At 37.3% G+C, this 12779-nt stretch overlaps 1 protein-coding gene across 1 annotated transcript in view; it reads left to right on the forward strand.

The window, feature by feature from the left end:
• The window catches only part of LOC126210436 (alpha-(1,6)-fucosyltransferase), a 190040-nt gene that overhangs the window by 153751 nt on the left and 23510 nt on the right, over positions 1-12779 (forward strand). The window contains exons 9-10 of the mRNA XM_049939671.1: positions 544-723; positions 1453-1603. Of these exons, the coding sequence (XP_049795628.1) occupies positions 544-723; positions 1453-1603 (331 nt within the window). The remainder of the gene's footprint in view (positions 1-543; positions 724-1452; positions 1604-12779) is intronic.

Here is a 12779-nt window from a genome sequence, read left to right on the forward strand (position 1 = left end):
CCCATGGCAGCCTGCCTTGATGTGTTTGTAGTTCTGGCCTTCAAAGAAAAAGAAGTTGTAGGTAAAGATGGAGTTGGGAAGACCTTCAGCTGGTAAATTAGGAGACCTAATGATGGGCTGAAAAGCCATGTGTGTGTGATATGTAGGTGAGGAATACAGCAATATGACAAACAGACAGGGCATTCGTTTGTGAATAATTTTAGAGGTAGCGTCTATGGAACCACATTGAGTGCTTATCAAAAACTAATCTCAAAACAGACTACATCAGTTTTCATTTATATTTCAACATGTCCTGGTTAAGCTATCTCTAGTTCAAAATATCGGTGTATAAGGTACTGCTTGATCAATGCTTAAGCTGTGGAAATTTTGGTCTGAAGACGATTCTACCAAAACCATTGAGAAAATGAAAATTAAAGCCAATTCGGACTACCTGAAGATTACTTCAATCACTTTCTACTTTACTTTCATTATGAAGAGTGGATATCCTTTAATTATAGGAAATGTGTACCCCGTACCCTGAGGGCTGCCTTTGCCTGTCTGCAGGGTGCACGTGAGGCGGACAGACAAGGTGGGGACAGAGGCCGCCTTCCACCACATTGATGAATACATGAGCTACGTGGAGGACTACTACCTGAAGCTCGAGCTGAAGCAAGGCAAGACCGTCGAGCGGCGTGTGTACCTCGCCTCTGACGACCCCAAGGTCATCGGTGAGGCCCGCAGCAAGTATGTACTGGGTCTTGATCAGTACCCCACTTTAAAATTATCTGTTTGAAATTTACAGTGTGTAAGGGAAGAATTTTTAAATCTCCAGTACAAATATTCTAATAATGAGCAGAACATCTGCCTCTCTGAGACTGAACAAAAGTCCAGGTTTGAAATGAAAAATGCAATTAAGAGCTAGGAACATACCTCATGGTTCTTAATTGCATGATTAATTTTCACTTTTCATTTCACTTCTTCTTTTCTCCTCTCCTTTTCTATTGTACCTGAACTGAAGCCAGTATAGTGCTGATCTCCGTCCTCCAACTGTGATGCCTCCCCCCTCACCCCTGTCTCCCCTCGTTCTCAACACCACTTGTCTCTCTCTCTCTCTCTCTCTCTCTCGAAGTGAAATCTGAGTAACGGCCCCTTTCCCAACATCACCAAACCTATTCCTCTTTCCTCCCAGAGGAAGAAATACACATGTTTTTCCCATCCTAAATGACCTGGCTACATTTCTAAAATTTTGATAAAACACGTCAGAACATTGTTATACCAGTACTGTTTTATCATTGTTTAAGAAATTTATACTACCTAACCTTGAGAGGTAATAAGCAAGCAGCTCATTGATATTTTTGGTGAAGATATATGTGCCACTCTAAAATCATACCTTTTATCTGTATAATTTTATAAATAATATTGGACATAGTGAATGCATATATAGAGGACTATTTACCTGTTTCCTGCCCGCAGGTATCCCCAGTATGAAATTCTCGGAGATCCATCCATTGCGAGGACTGCCGCAGTTGCCACACGCTACTCTGACTCTTCACTGAATGGCATCATCATTGACATCCATTTCTTGTCACTCTGTGACTACCTCGTCTGTACATTTTCATCCCAGGTATGTATGCATTTCATTACTTGTTCTCTCACTGAAATGCGAGTGGTGTTTATATGATGATGATGATCTGTGAACATTGAACATCTGCGGCATCAGCAGTTAAAATAAACTGGTAACAAATATTTAATGTGCCAAGATACTTTGGCAGGGATAATACAGATGTGTGCTACAAAGTGCAATAGTTGAAAAAGACAATATTGCCTCCCCGTATTCAATAAGTCTCCACATCATGAATTATTTTTGTAATTGGAAGCACAGCATTGAGTTCAGCCTTCCATATAACTGGGAATATGAAATAATATTCTGCACAGCTGAAAACAATTTCTTTTCAGGTAAAGAGAGGCAACAGAGGTAAAAGCAGCTGTTGGTACTTCGTTCCTCATCATGAAAAAATGAGTGAAATGACACAGTAAATGGGACTTGCACTCAGGAGGATTTGGACGAGTGGGAGGGTGGGGTATTTAACATTCCAAAGGGAGAATATAAGTTGAGACTCCTGTCCAGATTTTCTGTGGTTTTTCTAAATCCCAGGCAAATCCTGAAATGGTTTCTTTAAATATGACACAGCAGATTTCCTTGCCTATGCTTGTCCTGTCTGATTTTGTGCTCTGCTTCAAATAGCTGCATTGCCTGTGAGACTTTATGAGCTGCTGACTTCAGTTTAGTCGGTGGTTAGCATTGCTGACTCTCAATCACGAAGTGCCAAGTCGGGGATTTTCTCCACATGGCAGTGTGAGTGTGTGTGTGTGTGTGTGTGTGTGTGTGTGTGTGTGTGTGTGTGTGGTGAGAGAAATCATCATCTGCATGCAAGTTTTCTAACTGGCACTGAATAAAGAAAACTTTCACTAGACTGTAAAAAATGGTGTTTGTGAAAGTGTAAAGGTGAAACTGAGAAGATAAAATGAATTTCAGGAAGTTGTTGATATTGTGAGGTGAGAAAACAATGGTGTTAGTTTTAGTTTCTATCAGCTACAAATATTGATTTCGAACAGTATCCGAAGCAGTTTACCAGGTACAAAAGCAATATGGAAAACCACAAATGATCTGAAACCCATATGCTGAAGTGGTTACAGTGTGCTAGCGAAAAAAGAGGCCACAAGCGTGCAAGCAACGACTTCATAAATGTTGAAAATTAACCTTCCAGCCAGTGTGGAGAAATGGAAAGTTGCAAAAGTAAAATCAGCATAAGTCACATACGATGGGCAAAGAAATGCAGTGTGCCATTTCTACTAGACAACCGTGGAAGAAAGCAGCTAGCATTTTGCAGGACATGAATGTGGAATTCTGTGCAGTGGGCACCGTGTAACCTGACATAGGGATGAAAAATGTTATTAAAGTCATCTTGGAACATAAGAATATACTGAAGGACAGTGACTTCATTGTTTGTTTGACTGCTGCAAATGACATAGCACATAATGAAGCCCAAAATTGTCTAACATGTATGAAGAAGTTTTTAAGTGTAAATAAGATGAAATACACAGTCATTGTGACAATAGCTCATAGACGTGATCTTATCTATAATTCATTTGATAAAGAGATCTGCCAAACCCAACAACTATGTCCCACTAATGCAAAATGCAATGTATCCACTAATGCAGAATGCAATGTAGTAGATGCTAGTAGCCTAGAAAAACCTCTGCACACTGAACATCTAAATTACCATGAGAAGAAACTTCCTGGGAGATTAAAAGTGTGTGCTGGACTGAGACTCAAACTCGGGACCTTTGCCTTTTGCGGGCAAGTGGTAGAGCAGCGAGCAGCAGTATTACAGTTATCCAAATATAAACAGCATAAAATATGGGCAATAGTAACATAGATATAAGGTCAAAGGGAAAAATGTGATTCATATAGTTAATTCTTTGAAGTCATTGAACTGTTACTGTCGCAATGAAAAGCCCACCAGACTGGATGTCAATGTACACAGTGTCATTCTTGAATGTGATGTCATACAGTTAGAAATAACAGATCATGAAGGGCCCTTGATACTGGGGATAGACAAGTGACATATAAACTTCTAGGAGAGTTAAATGTAAATAGTATAATAGATATGGTAAGGAAATGGATTGGTCTCATATAATGTATAATAATAAAATAACTGATAAATGTTTTTCCATTTTCTTGATAAAGATTAAGTGCATATCAGAAAAGGCGTGGCCCAACTGTAACCAAAAGGTGTCATACTAATATTATACATAAGCAACATTATACCAATAATTGGTACACTCCACAGCGTAACAGACTCAGGATACCATGATAGGTTCTTACGATAAGACTCATTAAAGTGATTGGACAAGAAAATTACACAAATAGGCACAAACTCTACAGATCCAAAATAAAAAATGCTAAGCGCAGTGCAGATGATAAGTATTTAAATTCCAAAAATAAATGTAAAGCAGCCTGGAATTTCATTGAAACGGAAATTAATAATATCAATAAAGGAAACAGTATCCCTATTGACTGTGATATGCTCAATGAATATTTTGTAAATAGTACCAGCACCATTGATCCACTTAATAATTCTACTTTAGATGCAAAGCCTTTCTCACTCATGCTAAACAAACAAGTGAGCAATTCACTTGGATCCCCAATAACTTTAAATGACACTTATAAATCAGTATGCACCGAGAATCACGGGAATGCTTTATTAGCAACAGAGCTTTTGACACTTGACCACAAAATATTGCTGGAAAAAATGGAACACTATGGTATCAGAGGAATTGCAAACAATTGGATTGCTTCATTCCTAACCAGTTGGATGCAGAAAGTCAGCATGAAATACACTAATAGACAAACCAACTCAATAACTGAAATCCTGTCGAGTAAGAAAACAAAGCAAGGTGTACCACAGGGCTCAGTATTGGGACCTCTACTTTTCCTCTCGTATATTAATGACTTGAGCCTGAATGTAGATGCAAACAAAACAATAATATTTGCTGATGACACAACTGTACTCCTCAAAAGGGAGAATACAGAGGCTGTGAACTTGGCCACTGAACAACTCAGCAACTGGGCTAATATCAACACAAAAAAGACAGCATCCATGAACTTTCACACAACACAAAATGCAAATTCCTCTCAGCCACTTGTCACAGTAAATAACCAGCCAATAGATACTGACACTGTTTCCAAATTCCTGGGTCTGTGGGTTCAAGATAACCTGAAATGGAATACACATACAGGAAAGGTAAATGCAAGAATTAGTACTGGCTGTTATGCATTGAGTGTACTGAAATCATGTGCTAGCCTGAAAACAATAACCAGTGCGTACTATGCTTACATACAAGCCCACCTAAAATATGGTGTGATATTCTGGGGAAATTCTCCAACTGCCCTGAGCACATTCAAAATCCAGAAGAGAGCTATGAGGATTATTATTGGCAGCAAACCCAGTGACTCCTGCAAACCCATCTTCATGAAGTTGGAAATCCTTACACTGCCTTGCCTATACATTCTCGAGACTGTAAAATTTTTCTGAAACCACGTAGTGCCAGCTGACTCCAGAATCGTAAAAAATAATGAAATACATAAACACAACACAAGGAAAAACTCAAATCGGCATGTTTTACATACAAACACTCAACTGTGGGCCACCAACTTTTCGACATTCTTTCCACTAGTATTAAGTCCATCGAAGACAACATAAAATTTGCCAAGGCTGTGAAGTCATATTTGTTGTGTCACTGTTTGTACTCTGTAAATGAATACCTAAAACAGTAATCTTGCTATTTATGTTAATGTTAACTGATATTTTCCGACATCTGTAACACACTGTGTACCATCAGATCACATGGAGTAAATAAATAAATAAATACATGGAAGAAAAACTATCAGTTATAAAATCACTCAACAGACAAGAAAATGATTGTATACATGTTCATAATATAGGACAGAATGAATGGATAGCTCATTACAAAAATTAGTCGTATGATCATACTTTAATTCAGATATTACCTGAGCTAAATGACACAAACGGCCTTTACGGTGTTGATATAGAGAACTGACAGAAGCTAAAAGAGAAAAAGAAGGAAAGCAACTGGTTTAGATCGTATTAATACGGAACTGTGGAAATACGGAGGGTTATTCCTGCATCTAAGACTTCTCCATGTATTTTAATCAATGTTGGAGAAATAAGAGGGTACTGAAAGACTGGCCGAGAGCCAAAGTAATATCTATCTATGAAGAGGGCAATAGAAATAAATGTAGTAACTATCAAAGTACCAGCCTCCTGGACTCAGCCCGTAATTTATATGCCAAAATCCTGAATGCAAAACTTAAAAGAAATCATGGAAAAGTTAATATCTGAAGAAGATTCAGGTTTTAGAAAAGGACGATCAACTATTGATAAGGTTTTTATACTGCAACAAGTTATAGAAAAGACACGAAAGTTCAACAGGGAAACGCTTCTTGTTTTTGTGGATTTTGAGAAAGCTTTTGATAATGTGAATAGAGAAATGCTGTGGAACATCATGGGTTAACAAGGTTACCCACCTCACCTCACAAATGCTATTAAGAGTCTAATCACAAACTCCAAAATTGTTATAGATATGGGAAATATAACAGCAAAGCCAATGAACACAAACAAAGGAGTACGACAAGAATGCTGGAGGAATACAGACATGAGGTGAGATGGATAACCTTGCTCAGCCATGATTCACAGACTTGCCCTCACCCTCCCCTAAGATCGTAGCACTAGACTAAATGTAATTTTGTATGCATCTACCTCTTGTTACAGAGAATGAAGATGACCTTCAAATATGAGTCTATAAGTTGCAGGAGATAGCCTCAAATTACAACCTAACATTGTCGGCAGATAAAACAAAATGATGGCGTTTCAGGGAGAACAACCAGAAAGATCAAAAACAGTCTTGAATAATAAAATCTTGAAGCAAGTAAAACATTTTAAATATCTAGGATGCAACACCACTTACGAATACAACCGTGATGTGGACCAAAAATGAAATAAATTTACTTCCATATGTGGAACATAGTAAAAAGTTTGTAGAATAAAGCCAAGAAAGAAACCCATCTGAAGTTTTATAAAACAACAGCAGTATAAACCCTCATTTATGGAAGTGAGGCATGGGTGCAACAACAAGACACCAAGAAAATAGAAAACAGGCTCAAGAAATGAGATTTCTAAGAGAAGTGGAAGGATGTACAAGGGAAGATCAAATAAGAAATGAAGATATAAGGAAACATTCAGGAATATATAACGTAAGTGAGAAAATAAAAGGAAAATGGAAGGAACATGCAGACTGGATGGGTGAGGAAAGATTCCCAGTAAAGGCTCTAAATTATAAATGTTTTGGAAGAAGAAATGAAGGAAGACCACGCAAGAGATGGGTACCATAACAGGCAGTTTGCCTAATACGTGAAATGATGATGGAGAAGAAGAATTTCATCATAAAGTATATAGCAAAGAAAATAAAAAATGCCACCTCTCACTGTCTAACAGAGTTCTAGAAAAGGAATTTTCCTGTAACATCATATGCTCACAATTGGATTACCTGTGCATAAAAAAAGATGGCAAAACCTCCCAAATGACTATAGACCCACTGCAGGAGTACTATTAACATCCAAGATGATAAAAAAAAAACTGTATGCATAAACAAATGTACAACTGCTTTGGAAGGACAAAAATTTTAAATGAAAAACAGTTTCGGTTCAAGTCTCAACTGTACAAACAATTGACATTTTGGTGAATAGGAAGGGTATGAGAAGAGGCTACCTATGTCTGGTACACTTATTGATTTAACCAAAGTGTCGCAGTTTGAATTTTATGGCATAGAAGATAATACTCCCAGTAAAAAGAATAATACCCAAAGGGCCTTTTCCTGTTTATTATCTACATTAATGATTTTCTGAATTATATACCATGTAAGAAATTACTATATGCTGATGACATAACACTAATGATCACAGGTTAGAATTTACAAAGTGTACTAGCTAACAATAGAGAAATGATGCAGATGGCCAATCATTGGTGTCAGGCCAATCAGTTGTGCATAAACCAAACAAAAACAGAAGAAATATGAGGGTTGTCCACAAAGTAAGTTCCGTTTATATTTCTATCTGTGGCAGCATTATTATTGCAGTTCCAAGCATGCGCGGCAGTTACTCTGACTCAAGGAGAAGACATGTACGCCATTTTCAAACTGCTGCCGCCGACATCTGCTTTGTAGTGCTTTTTTATAATTTCAGTCGTAATTGAAAATGCTGCCACGTGTGAAATCAGATCTGTGATCCGTTTTCTAAATGCAAAGAAAGTTAAAGCAAAGGAAATTCATTGGCAAATCTGCGAGGTTTATGGACAAAATGGTACAAGTGATTGAGTGCTTAGAAGATGGGTCAGACTGTTCAATGAAGGATGTGATCAAATGAAGAACAAAGTGGACATCTATCTGTGGTTACTGATGAACTGGTTCACACAATTGAAGAGCAGATTAAGCACAATCGTAAGTTTACAGTTAGTGCCCTTGCTATGAAAGTTCCACAAATCTCATGACCACTAATTCATGAAATTGGTACTGAAAAACTGAAATTTCGAAAACTTTGATCACATTGGGTACCCAGAACAACACAAAAAACAACGGATGGGCAGTGCACTTCAGTTTTTGACACGCTACATTGAAGAAGGCGATGGTTTTCTTTCTTGGATAATGATGGGGGATGAAACTTGGGCATCGTATGACACCCCTGAAACAAAACGGCAATTAATGGGATGGCGGCACACTTCATCCCCAACAAAGGTTAAGCCTAAGCAAATCTTGACACCTCGAAAAGTCATGTGCACCATTTTTTGGGACAGAAAAGGCATTTTGCTGATTGATTTCTTACCACGAGGCCAAACAATCGGTGCTTATGGTTACTGCGAGATCATTAAGAAATTGCGCCACGCTATACAGAACAAGCGCCAAGGATTACTGTCAAAAGGTGTTGTTTTTCCCACGATAATGCACGAACTCACATGGCGGATGTGACCAAACAACTCTTACAGGAATTTCACTGGGATACATTTGATCATCTTCAGTACAGCTCGGACCTTGCCCCTAGCTACTTTCATCTCTTCTTACACCTAAAATCTGTCCTTGGTGGTCAACACTTCAACGATGATGACGAGCTGATAGAACATGTTACCACATGGCTGACTACACAGGCGGTAACCTTCTATGAAGAAGGCATACAAAAACTTGGGCCACACTATGATAAGTGCCTACGAAATTTCAGAAGCTATGTAGAAAAGTAGTTTAACAGTTGTAGATTTTTGTACAATAAATATTTTTTTTCTGCATCTGTACACGTTTGTTTTATGTAACCAAACGTAACTTACTTTGTGGACATATCTCATACTTTTTAATCGAAAGGTAACTAAAAACGAAAATAAAAAAGTAAAAGTAGTTAGACTGTTCATAGACCAAAAACTTTCTTGGGAAGAAGACACTAATTCTCTGTGCAGCAAACTTGCTCATGTACTTTTTTTATTGTATAAATTAAGGAATACTGTAAGTAAACATTTGTTACTCCAATCATTTTTTGATTTCTTCCATTCCCATCTGCACTATAGAATATTGCTCTGGGTAAATTCCCTAGGAGCTGAATGTATTTTCAGATGACAGAATAACACAATCAGATGTTTAGTAGGATCACGACCACGACCACCACCACCAAGGGTGTCCTGTAGAATCTCACAAAACAAACAACTCAGTACAAAAGCACATCCCAAAACCTAAATCAAAACCAGACAGATTGTTAAAAGACATATTTTGAAATGACTGGCAGGGAATTCAACAGATGATATAAAGAATGTGCCAGAGCATTTAAATACAGTACAAATCATTCTTGAAAGAGAGATAACATCAAGAATCTGTAAAGTCAGTCGCCTGCTCCCTTTCCAAGAAAATTCCCACATACACAAAGCATTAATAAAAACATAAACAGTTGCTCAATGACGTCATAAATATTGGAAACCATACTCCCAGTTTCATGTTACTTCTTGCTCCTCGCCTACTCCTCCATCTCGCACTACTATACACTTACGTCCAATCATCATCATGGCTTCTCCCTCTCCCACAAAAAAGAGAGTATAGGTCAAAGACAAACTAATGGCAATGGAATGTTCACAACACTACAAAACACAATACATACTTAGAAGCATAAAAACAAACAGAAAAGAGTGGTGTACAAAAAAGTGTGCTGTGTAAAACATAAAAATGCATATAAACTAAAAATTAGGCTACAACTATCAGTGTCCAAAGAAGAAAAACATCAACGACATGCTAGCAGAGAGCATTTCCGTATGTAGGCCTGAAATCACCATAAGTAAAAATCAACATAGTGTTAACAAACTGTTTTTCAATCTAAATGCAAATAACTTGATTACAGACCACTGATTATGCCTTTCCTCAGTAAAGTGAAACACATTTGCTGAAAAAAAAGGGCATTTTTTTGTAGTTCAAATGACAAAACGAATACACCCTCAAGAATAACTATAAATACTTGAGCATAAAATGTTCAGTACATTACCATTCTCAGCCCACACAGTCCCACTAAATAAATATAAGAGTGTGTTACAAACTTGGCTAAAATACAGTGAATTCTCTTCAACCTAAGAACTCCCAGCCCATTAATCATTATAATACTGTGGCTCGAGCTGCCAGAGTTGGCAGTCATGTGTGCATGAATGAATGGTGAGTGTATTTATCTTTTTTGCAATAAAGTCTGTCGCCGAAAGTTTATGAGTAAGTGTCTTAACTCTGCCTGTCTGCAACTTCACTTGTTATCTTTACTGTAAGTAATAATCTATCTTTTCTACAGTGTTGTTAATCATTATAATATATACATGAAATGTATTTGCAGTTGCAAACATGAACAACCATCAGCTGTATGAGGGAATGACAACAATGAAAGTCTGTGCTGGACCAGGAGTCAAACCCGGATTTCCTTCCTTACATGAGCAGTAGCATTAACTACTTCAGTTGTGCATGCATGACCCATACCCAGACCTGAACTTCTATATGTCACTGTTTTTGCATCACAGCCTGTACTCGTACACACATTATGTAATTCTGGTACAGGAATGATGACATAGTTCAGGTCTGAACATGGGTCATCCACTTAAGGTGACCATTCCCATAAATTTCTGGCTCAAATTTTCATTGTCTATATGCTCTTATACATCTGAAGGTTATTCATATTTGCAGCTATGAATGCATTTAATGTATTTTGTAATGGCTGTAGTGCCTGTTCCTTTGGACATGCATGCATGTTCGAAGGAATATTGCCCTGTTCTTAATAGTACAGGCACTGCAATATCATATTATATTATATGTTTTTCCTAAGTAATAAAGAAAATCTTTTAGTTCTTACACAAGCTAGTTGAATTCTGTGAGAATTGATTATTGTGCAGATCTTAACTACACTGTAAACTTTGATGAAGCCAACTGTATGAAAAATACCGAAAGGCAAATAAAATATTCTGTTCAATTCCAGGCAGCTGAGAACCCCAGAAGGGCTCTTCTGGCTAAAAATGCCGTACACACATTTTTTGAATCTGCAGAATTCTTTTTTTCCCATACAAAGTTGTCATTGTGAACCTTTATGATAGAATTCAAACAAAAATAGTGATGAAGTTTCAAAGTTTCTCAAAATGACTCAGATTTTGGTCATCTTCACCAGAAGAGAGCTGTAGATTAGTTCAACTTGTTGGGGACAACACGGAGGAGATTAAAACTGTGGTATTGTTTACATTCCAAGAAGTGATGAATTGTAATTAAGCACTGTGATCTTAGGACGTATGTGTAACTTATAAGAATGTCGGCCTTCACAGCCATTGTCAATGAAGATAAAAGTTCTTGGATTTTGGCACCAGGTCATTCCTCGAAGAATCTTTGCATTCGACACATTTCAGCTCCCTCCTGGGAACTGGCTGCACTTTCAAGTGTAGCTTGCCACTTTGACAAGGCAACTATGCTTCTGGAATGCAGGTTTTTGTAATTATGTTTATGTTCTAGAGAGAAATATGGAAACAAGTGAGGCCCTTCCCCTCTCCCCCCTCCAAGTTAATGTTAGATTGTGCTAGCTTTCCCATGTTACCAATGTTGACTCTATAGCTTTCCAGTTATATATAGAGTAAAGTAATTTTTATTATTATTATTATGAATTTGGCCAGCTATGGACCGCATACAACTTAAGACTTATGGTGTTTCTTTTTCTTCCGTTCTTCCCAGTACTTCTTCATTTTCTCGCCAACTGCTCGTCTCTGCTCATCTGTCCACACTCTCTTGGGTCGAGGTTTTGGCGCATCTTCTTCATAGTTTGCGTTTTCTATAAGTAGCCTAAAGTTATTCCTGTCATGTATTATTTCTTCTGTAACATCTATTTTGTTGGCGTCTTTCTTTACTGCTTCTATCCATCCTACAGTGTTTTTTCAGCTTACAAACGTAATTAAAAATTTTCTTTGTAATCTGTGTTTCTTCCATTCTTTTTAAATGTCCATAAAATTTTAGCCGTCTCTTCCTCATTGTATCTGTGATCTTTTCTGTATTTTTGTATAGGTCTTCATTTCTCCTTTTAATCCACCTGTTTTCCTTGTTTTTCTCAGGACCTAGAATTTTTCTTAATATTTTTCTCTCTCCTTTTTTCTAGTTCTCTTAATTCGCCTTTCTTATTCAATGTTAGGCACTCTGATCCATATGTTGCTTGTGTCCTAATAACTGAATTATAATGTTTAATCTTTGCTTGTATGGATATTGATTTCTTATTGTAGTAGTTTTGTGTTAATTTATATGCAAATTCCAACTTTTTTATTCTTTCTTTATTTGTTGTGTTATCCAGTCCATTGGCTTGGATCCACTCCCCCAGGTATTTGAATCTATCAACTCTTTTAATTTTTCCATACTTTGTTTTCGTAAACTTTTCTGTATTATGTTTGTGTTCTATATAGTCGGTTTTTTCGTAGGATATTTTTAGCCCAGTCTTTTCAGCAATCTCGTGTAACATATCAAGCATAACTGTTGCGTCTGTTCAGTTTTCAGTTATCAATGCCATATCATCCGCAAAGGCTAAACATTTTACTTCAAATTTGTTCTTTCCTTGGCCCATGCTTATACCCTTTGTGCCTCTGTTTTTTAATGTGTTTTCCCATGTTTTTACTACTTTATGTAAAACCAAGTTAAAG

The sequence above is a fragment of the Schistocerca nitens genome, chromosome 10, assembly GCF_023898315.1.
Source record: "Schistocerca nitens isolate TAMUIC-IGC-003100 chromosome 10, iqSchNite1.1, whole genome shotgun sequence".
Lineage (NCBI taxonomy): Eukaryota > Metazoa > Arthropoda > Insecta > Orthoptera > Acrididae > Schistocerca > Schistocerca nitens.